Source organism: Rhinatrema bivittatum, chromosome 3, assembly GCF_901001135.1.
Source record: "Rhinatrema bivittatum chromosome 3, aRhiBiv1.1, whole genome shotgun sequence".
NCBI lineage: Eukaryota > Metazoa > Chordata > Amphibia > Gymnophiona > Rhinatrematidae > Rhinatrema > Rhinatrema bivittatum.
In genome coordinates this window covers 492,586,129-492,608,393 of record NC_042617.1, presented here as the reverse complement: position 1 = coordinate 492,608,393, position 22,265 = coordinate 492,586,129, and the positions used below count along the sequence as shown (strand labels likewise).

General features: G+C 42.8%; 1 protein-coding gene across 1 annotated transcript in view; it reads left to right on the top strand.

The window, feature by feature from the left end:
• Positions 1-22,265, top strand: part of LOC115088122 (cytochrome P450 2K6-like) — a 132,377-nt gene that overhangs the window by 37,146 nt on the left and 72,966 nt on the right. Inside the window, exon 3 of the mRNA XM_029596095.1 lies at positions 19,843-19,992. Coding sequence (XP_029451955.1) covers positions 19,843-19,992 — 150 coding nt within the window. The remainder of the gene's footprint in view (positions 1-19,842; positions 19,993-22,265) is intronic.

The window sequence follows — 22,265 nt, the reverse complement described above, 5'->3', positions numbered from 1 at the left end:
ACTTTGCTTTCGTGGCCCTTTGCAATCCCTTTTGAGTGCACTCTTTAAAAATGGACTGTCTGGGCCTTCGCTTGTCATCACATAGTTGTGCTGGCATCGGCACTAGCATTAAAGCTGTACTGTAGCTACTGGGTTGTCGCTTCCACTTTCTAGGCTCTTTGCTGTAATCATCATTTTGCTAAAGGATATGGTCATAATACTGTATATATGGTGTTACCATTTGTAACAACGTATGTACATATCTACACAAAATCTGTTGGTTATTTCAGTTACAATGTCATGTTCTATTTAATATATTTTTCTTACAGAATGTGATTACCAAAGATGTTGAATTGCTTTGAATGTTGTGACTACAAATATTGTTTAATAAAATGGTCAGATATTTTGAAACTGTATTTTATGGTTGTATATTTTTATTGTGTGTTTTTTGTGTTAAGGTTCTATTAGATTAGAAGTTTGGGACACACATGACCTTGCATGCTAGAGTACCATTGGCCATTCCAACTAGGCACATTTCTCATATGCAAGTCCATGTGGCCTAGGCCTTAAAAAGGAAAGCTAATTGTATGCTCCCAAGGAAAACAGCAAGAGCAAAACATGAAACTCCTTTCTATGGAGCTTTACAAGTGGCTTGTATTGCTTTTTACAGAGAGCATACTCTTTGTTATCTCTTGGGTACATGGCCATGTATGTGAGATGGGTACTATCTAGCTAATGTTCCCCTCAATATGCTGTCCAGTGGAATAGATGTAGAAATGCTTGGCTAGAGGTGATGTAGCAATGTCTTCTCTCTGTTGGTGATCAATAGTTGTATAGATATGCTAATGTCTTAGTGCAACTTTAACAAACCATTGCCTCTTCCATTGTGAAGATATATCACTTCTGACCAAATAATGGGCCTTCTCTCTAGCTCTAGCATCTAATGCTGTCCTCACATAACTCTTTACTCAGAAGTCTACTTGAAAATTACATTAAGCACTTAGTTTAGTTCATTTCTAATGAGCAGAAAAGTGCAGGTGCCAGGCCCAGTGAGTAGATAGTGTACAGGTAACTCTTGCTGGGTAACACAAATGACCCCCTCAAGAGATAATATTGGGGCCCTTATATTTGTCCTCACTCCACCTAAAAGGCAGGAATTACATTAGCTTTTTTAGGTATGATAGTTTAAAATATATGTAATCAACTTGCAGCCTGCTAGAATATGGTGTCATCCCAGAAAGTAGCCTCTATGTAAAGTTTATAGAGCCTGCTGTGTGACAACTGAGGAGTCACAGACGTGTGAAGGATAGAGAGTCCCCACTGCCTAAGAGCAGAAAATGATGAGGCCTACTGTTGCTGGGGACCAGGCAGACTTCCTCAGACTTCCTCAGACTCCCTAACACCCCTGCACTACCTTGGGTTGTTGATCTGTAGATAGCTATTAGCTAAGTTTGATCTCTGGGTTCTTAATATCTCTTATTGGCATACATTATTTATAAGGTCATGGAATCAAGTAGTTAAATAATGTATGCCAATAAGGAACATAAATAACACAGAGATCAAACTTAGCTAATAACTATCTACAAATCAAAAACCCAAGGTAGTGCAGGGGTGTTAGGAAGTCTGAGGAAATCTGCCTGCTCCCAAGCAATAGCAGGCATAATCAGATTGTTCAATACCTTTACCTATGTTTTCTATCATAAATTCAACCCATCTCTGAAATATCTGACTTTGGACACCTGGTTTAAAATTAGGGATGGCCATGAAAATAAGGAAAGAGAAATCCAAACAGGAGATCAGAGGACAGGTACAAATAAAGAGCAGGCAGAAAAAAAACCTTTTGGTTCACCAAACATTTTCTATGTTTCTATGAGTGAGTCAACTAGAAAGATGACAGATTCAATTAGACTATGTCAATATGTTTTTGCCTTTAATCAAAGCAAAAAGAAAGCAATATAATACCCAAAAGGATGGAGACACTAATTCAGACCTCATTGAAAAATCACATTCGAGCTACATGCAAATGTAGAAGCCTCCTAGTTTCCACTAGGTGGCCCTAGATCCCTGTCTTGAGTTTCCAGCGTAGTGGGTGATACCATTCCTCCACAGCACCACCCCTTAAGGCTCGCTGTAAATGGTAGCCCCTTAATGTACATGGAGGTCTATTAGCTTGGAGAGTATGGTCATTTTGATTTGGCTTTTGTAGAGTAAGGAGCCGTTTTGATAGTGGATTAATTTTAGAGGGTATTCTTGCAGTGCACCCTTTGCAACTTTATTTAAAAAACAGAGGCCAATATTTTAATAACATTTCTAACAAATAACATCCAAATAAAGGTTGCCGGATAGGTTATCATGGATATTCCGTGGGATAAACATCCCACGGAATATCCCCGAATAATGTTATGGGCTAACTTTAGTCGATAACTTTAAACCTAACTGGCTGTAGCACCCACCTCAGATTACCAGATACTGTACTGCCAAGAGAGAGGGATAACCCCCCCCCCCTCCCCCCGCAGCTGTGAATAGAAGTAGACAGAGTGGGGGTTGAACAGTTCTGTCATGGAGATTCAGAGCAGGATCCCTTCCCCTCGTTTCTTGGGAATAGGGTTTAGAAGAAACAATACCCATTCACTATTCTCACTGGAAATGCTTTCTGAATTTTTACTATAAGCAAAAATCAACAGACAATTGTAGCTAAGAAGGGGAAAGGAGTATTAATAGAGAAAACCAGCAAATAAAAATCACAGTATAAATATAACAGGTGGAAACAAACTGCACAATTGGCATAAGTGGCAATATGGTAAACAGTCACATAGGCGCGGCATGTAACTTGTATAAATAACCTTTTATCAAGCTACAGCTGTTGCGATGCGGCCCATGGCTGGAGCCACGAGCCGCCTCTTACGTTCGCGGCCCAGAGACCGCAGAAGCCGGGACCTTTCCCGCGGCCTGGAGCCATCCCCAGACTGCCCATGTTGCTCCTCGGCACGACGGGCCTTGCCGTTGCGCTCTCCTTCACGGCAGGAGGCCACCGGTGACATCATCTGCTTCGAGGCCCAGAGGCTGCAGTCCCCGGACTCTCCTGCGGCAGGGAAACCGCTCCTCAGCCTGCCTTCAGCAGCAGGATGCCGCCACTCCTTTGTTGGGGCCTGCCTGCGGCCCTTCTCCGGCTCTTCCTGCTCCTCAGCTACAGCAGCAGCATGGCTCCTGTCCAGGGTCCTGCCCAACTCCTCCTAGGGGTGGACCCACGGCTGTTCCACCCCGGGCCCCACCTTGGACTCCTCCCTGGGCATCTTCCTCCTTCCAGCCCTACATCACCATAAATCTGTTAGCTAAATCCTCAACTCAAGTTTTAAGATTAGATTCTCCACAGATGGATCAAATGATAGACACTGAGTGGTTGCTGTATTTCTGACGTGAACGCATGGAACTGGTGGACTATAAAGTGGAATAAATAAATACATACATAGAATTTCCCATTTCCTCTTAGTTCCCAGTCACTTATCTGCTTGTTACAAGATGAGTGGGTTGGTTCCTAAAAGACAGTCTTTGTTTCCAAACTAAGACCCTGATGCAGTCTTTCTCTGTTACACTAGCTCTCTCATTCTGGTTTCTTTCCCTAGCTAGAGATTCTTCCTCTGTTTCATCACTCCCAGTTCACTAGGATACAGCCACATGTCAGAAGTTTTATCTTTCTCCTCCACTGCCTCCTCTTCTTTCTAGCCACTGCTGTGAATTCAGCACAACAGAAAAAAACCCCACTAGAAACCAGAGTTTTTTTCATGTTCTCCCATTTCCTGATTGGTCAACAGCTCCCTCTCTTCCCTGGTGATTCAGCAGCGAGACCTGTCTTTAATAATAAGCCCTGGTGATTCAGCTGGTTCCCCATTGGCTCTTGAAGTCAGTCAACCTCCAGTCTGTGCTAAGCTGGGGTTTAACCATGTAGATGCTGGTTTTTAAAAGACATTTGCTCTAAGCAAGTGAGTACCAATACCAAACAGTGCTTTTAATATTAAGTGTAAGCCGGGCACTTTTCCGAGTTACCAGTAAGCCCTGGAACCATACAATATTAATGCAGTTAGAGAGATAATTAGAGAGAGGATCCATTCATTAGCAGCCTCTTCCACTGAGGGAGCTATAATGGATATCCCCTGGAGGAGGTTTTTTAGCAGAGGGATCACCATCAAGATCAAGGACATATAGCTGAGAGTAAGAACTAATTTTAAATAGGGGGACACCCATCCGGAGTCTTCAAAACCCTTGGAAAGTCAAAAATTCACTCTGTGCAGAGCCAGATTTTGCCATCTGGGAAGGGATCTACATCCACTAAAGGGGCCCTAACCAAAGGGGACCACTGCTCAGCCTAATCAAGGAGGTTATCTGGATTCCCAGCCTTTCCAAAATAATTCTTGCACAGATAGAGATCAAGATTTGTAATTAAAGAAAAAGAAGTGTGGAACTGGAAATTCATTTTATTTTATTAATTTTATTTTATGCTCTTGTTAGTTTAATATATATTGTATTTTATGGTTTGTTTGTATGATTTATCCTTTTAATTGATTGTAAACCGTTCATGATAGAATACTGAATGACAGATTACAAAACAATTATAAATAAATAGATATTTATTGTGCCACAAACATTGTTTACAGTAAAGTATTATTTTTGGACACTAATCCAGTGGTCCTGGTGTCTTCTTTGGGGAAAACAGCACACAGCAAACAGAAAATTCACCTAACCAAGGGAATTCAGCATTGGAACTCAATCACCCTGAACTGGGACCTGACTGTACTCCTTTCTATCCCTAGTCAAAGAATCTACACCTTGGGAAATGAGGGAGACAGAAGGGCTAGCCAGGGTCCTTTCCCTGAAGAATCTAAAAATAACTTTATCACCCCACCTGTGCTGGATCTGCATACTGGGATGGGGTTACCTAAGTCCTCTTGCAACACAGAATAGCTGGCAGGTTATGTAATGCTGAAGTCCCTGGGGCGAATTGGAGGAACAGAGGCATTGGTTCAATATAAAACATCCTCCTGTATAGAACAGTTCCAATGCTGGTGCAAGCTCCTGGGAGTAGGGACCCAGTTTAGAAGATCCTGCGACATGGCCATCTCTTGAATATTGCTGGTTAGGTTTAAAGCTATCCAGCTAAAGGCAACTGGATAACTTTAGATTTATTCAGCTATATTCAAAATAATAGAGTCAGCTAAATGGCTACAGTCTTAAAAAAAAAAAAAAAAGTCCTGTGTTGGTGCCTCTTGGCCCAATTACCAGTCCCCCTCCCCCAATGTTTTAAAAAATGTACCTTACTGGGCTGAGTTCCCCTGCCCCACCAAACTCTCAAACAACTCCAAGTCCTGTGTAAACATGAAATTCAGCTGGGTTGGTCCCCATATCCTCCTGGCTGGGCAAAATCATAAAAGGAATGTCACCTCTTTGCCCTTCTCACCCCCTATTCCAAGCCAAACCCTCTCACCCACCTGATATCTTCAGATACCCCATCTGTGCCAGAATCATGTATTCAGCAAATCCCTAGGGATGTGCATTTGTTTAAAATGAAACTGCAGAATGCAACGGATAAGGCTAATTCATTTCATTCGCGGAGCCCCAAACCAAATTGGGGGAGCCCCCTTGAATAAAACAAACTTTATTTGTTCATTTCATTTTTAAAAAATGCATCAGGCCTAGTTCTAGGCCCAAAGCCAGAGTCTCGTCTACAGTATAAGCCGAGGCCAAAAGCAGGGTCCACGGCCTATGCCCTAGGCAAGGCCCTGGCTTCGGTCCTAGGCTGAGGCACTGGTGTCGTGTCCAAGCATAGGCCGAAGCCCAAAGGAGGGACTACAGCCTAGGCCTGACCGTGATGCTAGGGTCTAGGCCGAGGCCCCAAAAATTAAATAAACAAGAACTTATCTGATCCATTGGGTTCCATTGAAGGCTGGGTCCTGAGGCCCAGACCTGAAGCCCAGCTTGACACCGCGATTTGACCCAGAGGCTGGGTCCCAACACTGGAGTTTTGGCTCAGACCTAAGCCTGACACCTCAACCCGACTCAGAGGTTGGGTCCTGGTGCCTAAGCCAGGTCCCAGATCCAAGCCCAACACTGCTACTTGGCTCGAAGGCAGGGTCCCGATGCAGGACCTCAGCCCAGACCTAGGCCTGATGCCACGACCTGACCTGGAGGCCAGGTCCCGATGTTAAGACCTCAGCCCGGATCCAGGCCTGATGCTACAACCCAACCTGGAGGCCAGGTCCTGATGCTGGGGCCTAGGCACAGATCCCAGCTTGACACTGGGGTCCTGGTTGAAATCATTCTGGACACACGAAGTGGAATAATATTTTAAAGAAATAGTTGCACCTGGTGGAAGGTTTAAGGGTTTAGGTAGTGAAAGGACAACGATTATTGCATCTTCAACATCCAAACTATGAGGTTGAAGGATGGAAGATTTGAATGAAACAGGCTGCCTGAGTGAGCAGATAAGGATGGGAACCAAGGTGGACTGGAGGATGTAGTAAAAGTTGAATAAAATACATATACCAGACTTGTCTCGGCCATGCTCATAAAGGAGTTTTTGTATTGTTCTTAGAATAAGAGGTAATGGTGGAAAAGCATTCACGAGGCTTGACCCCCAGTCCAGTAGGAAAGAGTCTTGAGCTAATCTGAAATTGCTTGGAAGAATGGAACAAAACTGTTGAGTTTCTAATTCTTCTGTGTTGCAAACAGGTCAATCAGTGGATGACACCATAACTCAAAGAGTTTGCTGGCTGTGGATTGTCTGAGATACCCTTCGTGAGGTTGAAATATTCTGCTGAGGTGGTTTGGTAATATATTGGATATTCCGGTTAGATACATGGCTTGAAGTTTTTCTTGATAGTCGATTGCCCACTGCAAAATTTCCAACTTCTTCTGACAGAGCTGGTGGGATCCCATGCCACCCTGTTTGGTTATATAAAATATGGTGAACTGGTTGTCAGTTTGAATCAAGATGTTCTTTCCTTGCAGGAGATATGTGAACGCTTGTAACACATGCTTGATCGCACTTAGTTCAAGAAGGTCAATGTAAAGAAGATGCTCTTTCAGAGAGAGACCACATACCCTGTGTCCTACAGGATAGGATATGTGCCCTCCATCCCTTGCTGGAGGAGCCCTTTGCCAAGTTGACTTGATAAGGAAGAAGTCAAAGGAGGGCTCCATCCCAAAGGACTTGAGAAAGGAGCCACCAGCACAGCTCCTGCTTCATCTCATGAGAGATACAAATTAATGTATGCAATGGTTGAGAAAGCTGGTTTCTTTGGTCTGAGAGGAAATGAAATGGAAGGCCATGAAGATGAAAGATATGTTGCACAAAGAGGCAGGCCAGTTCTGGAGCACACGGCAAGCCAGGGAGTCTGGCTTCGAGAATCAGTTTTCCATGAACCATATCATGGTATGGCCATTTGAGAGTGGAAGGTTCATGATGAAGTCAGTGGACAGGTGGGTCCAGGGTTCCTTGGGAGCTGGCAAAGGCTGTTATAGCCCCCAAGGGAAGGCACGAGAGCTCTTATGCTTGGCACAAGTAGGACGGGATTTCACATAATGTTTCACTTCTGTTTTTACCTGAGGCCAGCAGTAGTGGTGGATGAGTTTAAGAGTTCAGGTGATGCTGGGATGTCTTACTAAATGAGAGTCATGGGCCCATTTGAGTACCTATTCTCAGAGTCAGTTGGAAACTATAGTCTTCCCAGGCAGTATCAGAATTGCCACTACAGCAACTATTCTTGCTGGGTCTATGATGTGGCAAGGGAGCTCCAGAGTGTCTTCAATCTGAAAGGTGCTTGAGCTGGCATAAACCTAGTGGTTCTTCTCTGCAGGTCAGTAGCATAACTCAAAATAAAAGCAGTTGAAAAACAGTGACCATCTGGCCTGTCGAGGATTGAAGCATTGTGTCTGTTGCAGATATTCTAGATTCTTGTAATCAGTGTAAATAATGATTGGATGTCTGGCTCCTTCTAAGAGATGACACCACTCTTCTACACAAGTTTTATGGCCAGGAGTTCCAGATCCCCAATCATACAGTTTCTTTCCAGCGCCAATAATTTCTGGGAGATGTATGAGCACGGTAAGAGAGTCCCTTGGTCATTGTGTTGAGCAAAGACATCCCTTTCCCCATGAGCAGAGGCATTTACCTCCATGATGAAGGATTAAGAAAGATCTGGGTGTCTTACATATTATAATATAATTAAGGAGTGAGATATGTTTATTTGGCAAAGGAGTCTAGCTCTTCAGTTGTTTAGGCAGATTGAATGTAGATAATGGCATATTAGATTTGGAAGGATGTGTTATTATTAGTGTATATGGTTTTATATTAATTTTTCATTTTTGCTGTTTTCTTTTTCTATTATTTTATGAATTATTTTGATGTCTTATAAAATACATCTGATTAGTAGTAAATATTGTGAATGTTTATTATTGTAAACCACCAAGAAAGGGTGATTGGTGGTGTAGAAATGTTTAAATAAATAAACAAATACATAAATAAATAGATAAACCCTTGTTTGACTCTTCCAGCCAATGCTTACTGTCTATGCTCTTTTTGGTAAGGGTGATAATAGGAGTTACGAGAGAGGAATATCCGGATATAAACTGTCTGTAATAATTCAGAAAGCCCAAGAAGTGTTACAGTGCCTTGAGTCCCACGGGCTGGCCCTTAACTTTGTGGGGTCTATGTAAAACCGATATTGGGAAATGATGTATCCCAAGAAGGGGAGTTCTTCCTGCTCAAACATGGAATTCTCCAACTTTGCATATAGGTGATGTTCCCACAACCTCTGTAACACTTGTTTGACATGATCCCGGTGTTGATCCAGTGATCAGGATAAGATGAGGATATCATCGAGATATATTACCATGTGAGAATACAAATGATCCTTAAAGATCTCATTGACCATGTGCTGGAATACTGCAGGAGCATGCATAGTCCCAACAGCATGGCAAGGTAGTCATAATGACCATAAGTGGTATAAAACGCTGCCTTCCACTCGTCACCCTCTCTTATGTACATGAGATTGTATGCTCCCCGAAGTTCAAGCTTAGTGAATATTTTGGCTTCTTGGAGATGATCCAGCAGCTCCATTATAAGAGGCAGAGGGTACCAGTTCTTTTTGGTGGTAGCATTAAGATCCCTGTAATCAATACAGGGCTTGAGTGATTTGTCTTTTTTTCCAACAAAGAAGACGCTTGTCCTGCAGGAAACAAGAACAGTCAGATGTACTGAGACACAGTGGTGGTTTCTAGTGCCAATAAGGGATAGACCATGCCTTGAGGTGATTTCTTCCTTGGTAGCAGGTTTATAGAGCAGTCATGGGACCTATGAAGGGGCAAGGTTTCCAGCTGTTGTTTATCGAAGACATATGCATAAGGCGGCATACTGGGGTGGAAGACCAGACATGACTATGACTAGGGTTATGGTAATTGGAGACATGTCTCAGCACAAGCAGACCCCTATCGTGCCAATTGCAGAGTGCCACGATCAATGGTAGGTTGGTGTTGCTGGAGCCAGGGTAGCTCCAAGATAATGAGGTTGACTGCCTCAGGTGAGATGTAAAAGGCGAGGACCTCTTTATGAAGAAGCTCCATCTGCATGGTAAGTGGCAGGGTTATTTCTGTGAACTGAGCTGGGAGAGGTTCACTGTAGACTGAGTAGACAGTAACAGCATTCTCCAAGGAAGTTGTGGGTAGGTTGTGCAAACATACCAGCAAATCCTCAATAAAGTTACCACCTGCCCCCAAGTCCAAAAATGCTCAGTGTGGATTTGAGACTTACCTGTGCTAATGAAGATAGGTAGCAACATCTGCGAAGAAGAATATATCTGGCTTAGTGTTGCCTCTCCAACCCACCCTAGGCATGGGAATTTCCCAATTTTTCAGGGCAGCAACTGGCAAAATGCCCCTGGCGTAATCCAAGTTGCTGACACCTGTGTTTTTCTTCTTCAGAGAGCTTTAAGGGCCTAGGCTGCTTGGGTACTTCTGTGGTTGGCTCAGGGCCAGACCTAAATATCAGATGTCTCTGGAAGTGAGGGGCCAGCTGGATAGTGCATTGGGAGGTGTAATAATAGCCAGCACAAAACTACGCCTAGTAGATTGATATCCAGCACATGTGACACTAGCATATAGAAGAACTATGAAAATGAAACCTACCAGGGTACCAGCTAGCACGGATGACATCATACTTCAGGAAACAAAACTTAACTGGACTTATTCTCTGCAAATAGTAACAAGAGGATTCTATCCATAGTAACCAGGTACGTACATACATGCATAAATTTAATGATTGGTCATAAGGTAAGAGGTGGGCAAATGCAGACACCTGTTGATTGGCTGAAGGCAACCCTTAAATTGCTGAGCACGCACGTTACATCTTTGTGTAGATTTGGGCGTATAACCATTGCTTTGCACTGCCTGCTACTCCAAAGAAACCACGCATTTCTTTTATTAAAACTTCTCACTGATTAGATTACTCAAGCTGGTCTCTAAAGTCTTATTCAGTCCGAGGTTTTACATCTGGTGTCGTAGGGTTTCTCCTAGGAACCCTTCAGAGGCCTTGCACTCCTGGGCCTATTCTTGGAATTTCAGGTCCACTCTAATGGCCAGGGCGATTAACTTATCTAAGGTGGGAGAAGGTCATACCTGGCCAACTCATCTTTAATCTGGCCAGACAGCCCCTGCCAGAAGATGGCTGTCTGGTTGTCTTTGCCCCACTGCAGCTCAGAAACCAAGGTATGGAAGTGTATGGCATATTATCCTACTATGAGCATACCTTGGCAGATTGTAGGAGTTCACCTGCACTGGATGAAGTCAGTGTGGGTGCTCATAGACCCTTAAACACAAAGAAACACTGTTTGACATGTCACATAAGAAGTCATTATTTCTGATCTCCTAAGTTTTTTATTTTTCATAAGCAGCCTTTATAATTGCTAACAAGTATAGCATTGTAACATGACATTTGTTTTGTAATTTTGCAGTTGTTTGCATAGACAGTCAGATGCTATAAGCTAGATAAAGATGCTAAGCTGCAAGGCTGTAGAACATTTTGAACTGATATGAGGTTTTTTGACATTCCATCTGAAAACAGGGATGAGATCAGTTTATATTCTAAGATTATAGAAACATATCTAGAAATAGAACAAGGACAATTGACATCTCATCTAATATTAAAGAAAATATTCTTAGAACAAATACAAAGTTGCTAATGCTGGCAAATTCCAAGAAAACATTTACATATGAGACAAAGAATTCAATCCCTGGATCGCTTGCGGTGACCTCTGGACTCCTCTCCCAGGGAATGTTGGGAGCAGTATGCAGATGAGCCTTCCAGTCCTCTTCTAATGCAAAGGGTGCAGGGCATCTGAAGCTGGGGCTGTGGAATTCAATTCCTGGATCACTTGCAGTGAGATCTGGACCCCTCTCCTGGGGGATGCTGGGAGCAATATGCAGATGAGCCTTCCAGTCCTCTTCTACTTTTAACCTTTGTAGCTGCACCTTTCAGTTTTTTTCTAACTATTTTCTTCATTTTATCAAAGTTTCCCTTTTGAAAATTTAGTGTTAGAGCTATAGATTTATTTATTGTCCTCCTTCCAATTATTAGTTTAAATTTGATCATGTTATGATCACTATTACCAAGTGGCCCCACCACCATTACCTCTCTCGCCAAATCCTGCGTTCCACTAAGAATTAAATTTTTATTTTTTTTATTTATTTTAACTTTTTTCTATACCGTCATTCAGATGGGTATTGTCACAATGGTTTACAATAAGGCACATAAAAATGATGCTAAAATATATCAAATTGCACAGGTGCCATTAAGGTTCGGTAACATAGTTTGTAAACAATATTAATTGGTAAGTGTGATAAATCATGTCCATTTCTCATTGTATCAGTTTTGGATACGAGATTAGCTTTATCATTGTACTTTTATCCTTTACTGATGAATGAAAAAAATGAAGATTAAACTAAAAGAACAAATAAAAACTACACACATATGATTTTGGTTATGTGTGTGGGTGTTCAATTGTTTGTACCTTGCATTTCCCTGGATATTATTCTCCCTTCTATTTTTTATAAGCTTGATTAAAGAGCCAGGTTTTTAAATTTTTTTCTAAAGGTTTTGCTGTCACTTTGTAATCTTAACTCCAATGGCATGGTGTTCCATAGTATGGGTCCTGCCAAAGATAGTGCTCTTTCTCTTACTTGTGTTACTCTTGCTGTTTTGATTGATGGAATAGTTAGGAGTGCTTTGTTGTCTGATCTCAGGTTTCTGTTCGGGACATGTACGTCAAGGGCTGTACTCAGCCATTCTGCTTTTTCATTATGTATTAATTTATGTATAGTGTATAGTGTTTTGTACTAAATTCTTTGCTCAATGGGTAGCCAGTGTAACTCTGCCAGGGTTTCTGTGATGTGGTCTCTTTTGCTTTTACTGGTCAAGATTCTAGCAGCTGTGTTTTGTAAAATTTGTAGTGGTCTTAGTGAGGTGTATGGTAGACCTAGTAGAAGGGCATTACAATAATCAGTGCTTGCAAAAATCAAAGCTTGCAGCACTGATCGAAAGTTAGCAGTTGTTAGAAGTGCATTAAGTCTTCTAAGCACCTTGAGTTTGGCATATCCTTCCTTTACTTTTAAAGATATATGTTGTTTAAGCTTAGTTCTGTGTCAATTATTACTCCTAGGTGCCGTACTTTTTCTGCTAATTCTATTTTTTGGTTATTTTTGAGTATAATTGGGTTTTGAATGATCTCAATATTTTTTTCGTTCTATATGTATAAATTTTGTTTTCTCTATATTAATTACTAATTCCATTTGGTTTAGTAGTTGTTTGATGATATCTAGATACATGTTAGCTATGTTTAATGTTTTTTCAATTGTGTCGTCAATGGGTAGTATTAATTGAATATCGTCAGCGTATATATAATGTGTTATGCCCATATCAGCCAGCAGGTGACATAATGGTAACAGGTATATGTTGAAGAGTGTGGCTGATAGGGCTGAACCCTGTGGTACTCCTGTTTGAAGGTTTATCTTTTCTGACATTACATCTTTGATTTATACTTGGAAATATCTTGCTTAGATATGATCTAAACCATTTGATAGTTTTGTTACTTAATCCTATTTCTTCTAGTCTATTTATGGTATCAAAGGCTGCTGATAGGTCTAGCATCACAAGAATTTAATGTTTACCACTTTTGAAACCTCTCATGATGTTATCTGTTAGTGCAAGCAGTAATGTCTCTGTGCTATAGTGTTTTCGAAAGCCATGTTGTGATGGATACAGGATAGAGATGTGAATCGTGTCCTCGATCGTCTTAACGATCGATTTCGGCTGGGAGGGGGAGGGAATCGTATTGTTGCCGTTTGGGTTTTAAAAATATCGTGAAAAATCATTAAAATCATGAGCCAACCCCCTAAAACCCACCCCGACCCTTTAAATTAAATCCCCCACCCTCCCGAACCCCCCCCCCCCCCATGCTTTAAATTACCTGGTGGTCCAGAATGGCGGCGGTTCGGAACGGCCCCCTCAATTGAATCCTTTTGTCTTCAGCGGCGGTCCGGAACCCCCGCTGAATGACCTCCTGCAGTCGATCTCCTGCTGGCGCCATTTTCCGTACGGAAAATGATTCGCGGCAAGAAATCGCTTCCTGAACCCCGCTGGACTCCCAGAAACTTTTGGCCAGCTTGGGGGGGCCTCCTGACCCCCACAAGACTTGCCAAAAGTCCAGCGGGGGTCCGGAACGACCTCCTGCGTCGAATCGTTTTTGTCTATGGCCGCCGCCATTTTGCGGCGGCCATTTTGCAAAATGGCGCTGGCTGAAGACAAAAGGATTCAATTGAGGGGTCCGTTCCGGACCGCCGCCGTTCTGGACCACCAGGTAATTTAAAGAATTGGGGGGGGGTTCGGGAGGGTGGGGGATTTAATTTAAAGGGTCGGGGGTGGGTTTTAGGGGGTTTTAGTGTGCCGGTTTTCCTGCCCTCCCCCTTCCCCCGATTTACGATTTTTTAACGATAAATCGGGGGAATTGGTATTGTATCGTGGCCCTAACGATTTTTGACGATTTAAAATATATCGGACGATATTTTAAATCGTCAAAAAACAATTCACATCCCTAATACAGGATATTATTGCTATCTAAGTGTTCCTCTAGTTGCTTTTGTATAGTTTTTTCTATTAATTTTGCAATTAGGGGTAGGTTAGATACTGGTCTGTAATTGCTCAGGTTAAGCGGATCGCTATTTTTCTTCTTTAGCATTGGTTTTACTATTGCCCCTTTTAGTGTCTCTGGCATGGTTCCTTCCTCTAAGGATAGATTAACGGTCTTTGCTAATGTTGAGGATACTGTGGTTGCTACTTTTTTTTATGTCTATGGTTGGTATAGTGTCATTTGTATGTGGGGCCGGATTTAGTTTTTTTAGCATCGATTTGATTTCTAGTTCTGATGTTTCATTGAATGTCGCCCATTATTTAACATCTCTTTTTTTCATTTTAATTTCTTGTTTCATTGAATTTGGAATTTTTGTTTTTAGGTTCTTGATTTTGTCATTGAAAAATATGGCTACTTCATTGTATCTATTTACTGGTAGGTTTTATGGAGAGTCAGATTTGTCATTGGTTAGGTTTCTTACTATGGTAAATAAGGTTCTTGGGTTGTTTGCATATTTCTCTATTTTAGTGCTGTAGTACTGTTTCTTTGTATTGAGAATTACTTGTTTATAGTAGGCTAGCTGCTTTCTGTATTTCATTAGGTTTTCGGTTGTTTTATCTTTTCTCCATTCTTTTTCATTTTTCCTTAGATTTCTTTTGACTTCCTTTATCTTTTCATTATGCCAGGGGTTTGTTTGTTTGGGTTCCTTGATGTTAATACATTTTATTAGGTTTATCTCATCAACTAGATTTTGTGTTATTTGCATCCATGCTGTGGTAGCGGAGTAGCAGTCGGTGTAATCTAATTTTGTTAATTTTTCTTCTAAATTGTCTCTCAGGGTTTCTAAGTTATAAGGTGGTCGATATTTAAATTTAATGGGTTCTTTTTTTTCCTGTGTTGATTGGGGTTCAATGTATTTAATAGTGGATTGTATTAGGAAGTGTTCTGACCAAGGGATTTGTGTATAGTCGGTTTTGATGTATTCTAGGTGATTGTGGTTGATGAATGACATATCGAGAGAGTGTTCTGCTTTGTGAGTGGCCTTGTCAGTGGTTAGAGTGAATCCTAGTGCCGTCATAATATCCAGTAGTGTTTGGCAGGTGTTGGATAAGGGAATTGTGTCTATGTGAAGATGGAAGTCGCCTAGTACAATGGTGGGTTTTGAAGTATTTAAATGTGTTGTTAGGAATTCAATTAGTGGGGAGATATTTAATTCTAGTAGGCTAGGTGGGCAGTATATCAAGCATATTTGTACGTAGGTAGTTTCAAAAAGGGTGATTTCATGGTTTTTTGGGAGTGTTGTCGGTATTAGTTTACATTTGATTTTTTTTTTCAATTATTAGCATTAGGACCCCCCCCCCCCTTTTTATTTATTCTGGGGATTGAAAAAACATCATAGTTCCTAAGTGCTATTTGATTCTTTAAGACTGTGTCTGACGTTTTAACCACGATTCGATGATTGCCATAAAGTTTGGTTTTATGTCATATAGTAGGTCTGCAATGATTGGGAATTTTTTAGTAATGGATTGAGCGTTAACTAAAAGGAAGGTTAGCATTAATAAATTATTTGATAGAGGTTTGGTTGGAATGTTTGTCCTTTTTACTTGTATGAGGTTACTAGGTTTTGTCTGTTTTTTTATGTTTACTGTGTGTCTGTTTCTATGTATCTTCGTGTAATTATCTGCATATTTACCTTTGTTTAGGCAGGTTGTGATCCTGTGTCCTCCCGGTTCTTGTTTGTCGTTGACCCTATTCATGTTGTCCAATCTGTGTTTATTTTCTGTCTTCTGTCCATGTGTTTCTCAGTGGTGTATGAAGGGGCGTACAAAGGGGCATGCCCCTTTGTCGTGCTCCTTCGGCGCTCGACGCCTCCAGTCTTGGTGCGGCCCTTTAACTCTCCCCCTTGGCGCGCTTTTCTAGCATCAATGACGTCAGCAGCGTCGTCCGAAGGGGAGGGGCTCGGGGCACAGTTCCGGGACCGTCAGCGGGGCTTCAGCGGCTTCTGTGGGAGAAAAAAGAGAAAAAAGAAAAAGAAGAGAGAGAGAGGGAGAGAGTGAAAATAAAAACAGCAGGGCAGACATAAGTAAAAGGCCTCCGGGTCTTTGGGGAGGCAGCGGCAGGCAGCGGCAGGCACGTCCGCCTCCGGACTTGGTGTAGCCCTTTAATTCTCCCCCTTGGTGCGCTTTTCTGGCATCGATGATGTCAGCAGCATCGTCCAAAGGGGAGGGGCTCGGGGCACGCTTCCAGGACCTTCAGCGGGGCTTCAGCAGCTCTTGTGGGAGAAAAAAGAGAAAAAAAGAAGAGAGAGAGAGAGAGGGAGACAGCGAAAATAAAAACAGCAGGGCAGACGTAAGTAAAAGGCCTCCGGGTCTTTGGGGAAGCAGCAGCAGGCTCCATGAAGCAGTTGTTTATTACATCCAGGAACTTTATGTCTCTAGCACATCCTGATGTTACATTTACCCAGTCAATATCGGGGTAATTGAAATCTCCCCAAGAAGCGAAGATTGCACCTGCAATTTTGATTTTCTAAGTCCTCACTTTTAAATTGCAATTCTGAATATTCTGTCAACAATTGAGAGCATTGATTTTGCATGTTCTCCAGTTTATATGCCTGCATGTCCAGCCGAACATCACATTCATCCACCCACCGTCCGATATCCGACATATCCTCCCTCAAGTCAGACATCATAGCAGCTAGATCCTGCTTATTTTCTCTCAAATCTTTGCATAGGTCGCAAAACCATTGTCAGAACTCCTCTCAGGTAGGTAGTTCAGGCACCGTCGCCACCATGCTCTCGATAGCAGATCAACCTCCGCGGCAGGGTTAACAGACTCTGCGGCTTCTGCTATGCCACCAGACTCGTCGATCTCCGTAGAGATACGTGCACAAACTGCACGTGCACAAACTGCACGTATTAAAAAGGATAAAACCCCTATTTCACTTCCATGACTATAGAACAGTGCTCCAAGCAATAATATTTGCTAAAATTGATTACTGCAACTCGATTCTTCTAGGCCTCCCATCAGCACATACTAAACCTCTCCAATTGATACAGAACACGGCAGCAAGAATACTAACAAACAAAAGGAGAAGAGATCACATTACACCAGTCCTCAAAGACCTTCACTGGTTACCAATCCATTATAGAATAATTCATAAGTCCCTCACCACAATCTACAAGAATATCCATGGGCTGGCTCCACTCGATCTACAAATAGCTCTCAAAAAACACTCCTCCAATAGACCCATCAGAGAAGCTTATAGAGAATATCTACAGGTACCACACAACAATACCACCCAACATATAACATTGAGAGATCGGGCCTTCTCCACAGCAGGTCCCCCACTATGGAACTCAATCCCCTTAGAATTAAGACAGGAACCATGTCTCCTAACCTTCAGAAAGAGACTGAAAACATGGCTGTTCATGAAAGCATTTCCAGACCCTTAAGGATTCACTTCCAGCAATTGCAGCAAAATCTAATACAGCAATACTGAACATTTTCTATCAAATAAAATATTTATTTAAAAGAACAATTACTTAATTGAACATTCCCTTCTAAACGGAATCAATCACTACAAACCAATCACTACAATGTTCTAATTCTTATTAAACTTGTTTATCTTTCCTTTAACTCTAATCCCAGTTAGAATAACCCCTGTTTATTGTAACTTTCTCTTCCGTGCACTTGTTTTATACTACTGTAATGTATACTCTTATGTTTTAGTTATGTATGTTATAATGTATTGATCACCCCTTGTTTTATGTAAACCGACATGATACGTACTCCCGTGAATGCCGGTATAGAAAAACACAAATAAATAAAAAAATAAAAATAAATTTAACATAGGAAAATTGCTTAAAGGCAGGTTCTTTTTTCTTCAGTCATAAGGACTTGACTACCTTTTGACCCAATGCATGAAATTGCCTCTATGGACCAGGATATATTAGGGGTGTGCATTCGTGTTTGCCGTATTGGCGATCCGCAACGTATATTACACTATTCGTAGTATTCATGGGGAAGTGAAACGTATCGCGATTCCCCACGAATACACGAATCTTCCCCGAATTATACGGCCACCTAAATAAAAGTTTAAACAAACCCCCCACCCTCCTGACCCACCCCAAGACTTACCAAAACTCCCTGGTGGTCCAGCGGAGGGTCCAGGAGACATCCCCTGCACTCACACCCTCGGTACCGGTTTCATCATGGCGCCGATAGCCTTTGTCACAGGGGCTACCGGTGCCATTGGTCAGCCCCTGTCACATGGTCATCGGCACCATCTTGTGCTCCTACCATGTGACAGGGGCTGACCAATGGCACCGGTAGCCCCTGTGACATAGTATGGGCAAAGGCTATCGGCGCCATTTTGAGTATGGGCATCGGACAGCCGGAGTGCAGGAAGTCGCTCCAGGACCCCCGTTGGACCCCCCAGGGACTTTTGGCCAGCTTGGGGGGGCCTCCTAACCCCCACAAGACTTGCCAAAAGTCCAGCGGGGGTCCGGGAGCGACCTCCTGCATGCCGGCCATCCGATGCCAGTACTCAAAATGGCGCCGATCGCCTTTGCCCTCACTATGTCATAGGTACCGACGGTCGGCCCCTGTGACATAGTGAGGGCAAAGGCGATCTGCTGCCAGTATTCAAAATGGCGCCAATTGCCTTTGCCCTCACTATGTCACAGGGGCCGACCGTCGGTACCTGTGACATAGTGAGGGCAAAGGCGATCGGCACCATTTTGAGTACTGGCATCGGACGGCCAGCATGCAGGAGGTCGCTCCCGGACCCCCGCTGGACTTTTGGCAAGTCTTGTGGGGGTCAGGAGGCCCCCCCAAGCTGGCCAAAAGTCCCTGGGGGGTCCAACGGGGGTCCCGGATCGACCTCCTGCACTCCAGCCGACTGATACCAATACTAAAAATGGCGCCGATAGCCTTTGCCCATACTATGTCACAGGGGCTACCGGTGCCATTGGTCAGCCCCTGTCACATGGTAGGAGCACAAGATGGCGCCGAAAGCCATGTGACAGGGGCTGACCAATGGCACCGGTAGCCCCTGTGAGAAAGGCTATCGGCGCCATGATGAAATCGGCACCGAGGGTGTCAGTGCAGGGGATGTCTTCCGGACCCTCCGCTGGACCACCAGGGAGTTTTGGTAAGTCTTGGGGGGTCAGGAGGGTGGGGGGTTGTAGTTAATTTGAATTTTAGCTGGGACACGAATAGAAATTGCAAGGGGAATGCAATGAGGTAGAAGAGGTGGGGAAGCCGGTTCCGGATTCAAAAAGGGAAGCCGCGCTGCAAAGGGCCCCTTTTTGCCCAGCCCCGGCAGGAGCAGCATTAGAAGCAGAATCGGAGTGGCAGTGGGGAGATTATAAGCAGAATCGGAGTGGCGGTAGGGGAAACACTCACTTTTACTTTAGTTTTAGTTGAAGGAAAATAAACTCAAATAGCTACTGTAAATATCTCCTGACAGGCCAGCTTGTGTGTTTACTGAATTTATAGCATTGATGCCTGTGATTTTAAAGAATGTTTAATTGTATTTAAATAAAAGACACTCTTAAGTTAGTTGATCACCAAACTTATCAAAAATATTCCTGCAAGACTGTTTTGTCTAATTTTATTAGAAAGGCTTGGTACAATGTAACCTTGAAATACACTCACAGAAGTTTGCATTTAATTTTATTTTATGTTCTAGGTATTATTTTTTCTCATGGTGAGAACTGTAAAGTGATGAGAAGGTTCACCATAACAACCTTACGAGATTTTGGAATGGGAAAAAGAACAATAGAGGAAAAAATTATAGAAGAATGTGGTTTTCTGATTCGTCATTTTGAATCATTCACAGGTACGCATGTCCATGGTTTCTTAGGTCCTGATACACTAAGATTTTTCCCATTGGCACAGAATAGGATAAAAGGCCCTTACAGAATTAAATTATTTATTTGGATTTGGTTTTTATATTTAATTATTTGTCTTTTCCAAATCTAAGTTCTTGTAGTTATTTCCCTGCCCAACAGGATATACAATTTAAGTCATACCTGACGCAATGTTATACATTTATTCATAATATATTGCAGTGAGTGTGATTCAGAGCTTGGCAAAAGCAAAGCTACATACTACATCTTTATTTCACGATTCTTATTTATTTCTGGATTCTTATAAACTGCTAAATCAGGTACCAGACCAGTTCAAGCAGAGAATGAGCGGTTTCAGAAATGAGACGTGAAACGCATTATGGATTTTCATTGCTGGGAGAAGTCTGAGACTGTAGGAGAGAATGCCCAGATGTCGGAGGATGGAGAATGGTCTGACATAGAGTGGAGCGAAGCAAGCTGATGGCAACTTGAGTCTAAGATGCTTCGTAGACAGCCAGACCTTATCACCAGGCTTAAATTCAGGAGCCTTGCTGTGATGAATGTCATAGTCTCTTATAGCTCAAATTCCAGCTTTGATGAGCATCTCCTTGGTCTTCTTCCAAAGTTGTTGAATCTCATCAGCAGTAGCTTGAGCTGCTGGGGACGACACTGTTAGCGGAAGTGGCAAAGGTGTTGAAGGTAGTCGTCCACATACCACTTCAAATGGTGTTGATCCAGTAGATGTAGCTGGATGAGAATTGATGGAAAACTTGGCCACGGTAGTAATTCAGCCCAGTAATTCTGATGAGAGGAGACGTAGGTTCTGAGGAACTGCTTGAGGGTACGGTTCATCCTCTCAGTTTGGCCATTGGATTGAGGATGGTAGGATAAAGTGAAGTCGAGAGTGATATCAAACTTTTTGCATAGAGTCTTCCAGAATTTGGCCATGAATTTTACACCTTTATCTGAGATAATGTGCTTGGGTATTTCCAAGCAGGTGGAAAATGTGGCTGATGAACAGTTTTGCAAGTTCACTGGCAGATGGTAAGCCAGGAAGCACCACAAAGTGAGCCATTTTTGAGAACCTGTCCACAGTTACCCATATTGTGTTATTGCCCCCTGAGAGAGGTAGTCCACCATGAACCATTACCAGTCCCAGGGCTTATCTTCCATTTGTCGCCTGAACGAATACGAACAAGGTTATATGCTCCTTTAAGATCCAGCTTGGAGAAGATCTTAGCCCCCTATAGTCTGTCAAACAGCTCTGAGATAAGTGGTAAGGGATAGAGATCTTTGATTGTGATCTTGTTTAGACCATGATAATCAATGCATGGACGTAGGGTTCCGTCCTTCTTCCCCACAAAGAAAAAACCTGCTCCTGCAGGAGACTTAGATGGACTTATGAAACCCTTTTGAAGATTTTCTTGAATGTATTCAGACATCACTTTATTTTCTACCACCGAGAAGGGGTAGACCTGTCCATTAGGTGGTTCGGTATTCGGTTTCAAATTGATAGTGCAGTCATAAGATCTGTGTGGAGGCAGTATATCAGCGGCTTCTTTAGAGAACACATATTGAAATGATGCGTATTGAGGTGGTAACCCAGGCATCAATGGGATCGTAGGCATACAGGGTAATGGTGAAACGTCCTTCAGGCACTTGCCATGACAATCAGGACCCCAATGTGAAATCAAATTGAGGCATGTGCTTTTGTAGCCATGGTAGCCTGAGTACCAAGGGATGCATAGCTTTCTCTAGCATGAAGAAGGAAATGGATTCAGTATGGAGAGCTCCTGTCCTTAAACTTACTGGTTCCATAAGTAGGGTTACTTCACCCAGTAAGGGATCCCCATGGATAGAGGATAACAGAAGCGGAGGCTTCATGGTAATAGTGGGGATCCGCAGATGTTCCACTAGACGTCTTAATATAAAGTTCCCTCCTGCCCCAGAGTCCACTAGGGCAAGAGTCTGGAATTCAAGTGGACAGCTTATCAAGGAGACTGTGAGAGAGAGTGGAGGAGAAGGTGCAGTTAGACCTAAGAAGAGTCCTCCCACAGGACAGGTCTGTCCGTTTCCCGGACAGATAGGGCATGTCTGTACCGCATGTCCAGCTTGTCCACAATACATGCAGTGGCCTAATCTCCGCGTTCTTCTCTCTTTAGAAGTCATGTGCTCGCGGCCTAGTTGCATAGGTTCAACATCACAAGCAATCGAATTAGACTGAGTAGGCTTGGGTATAGTCTTGACTCAGATTTCTCCCTGG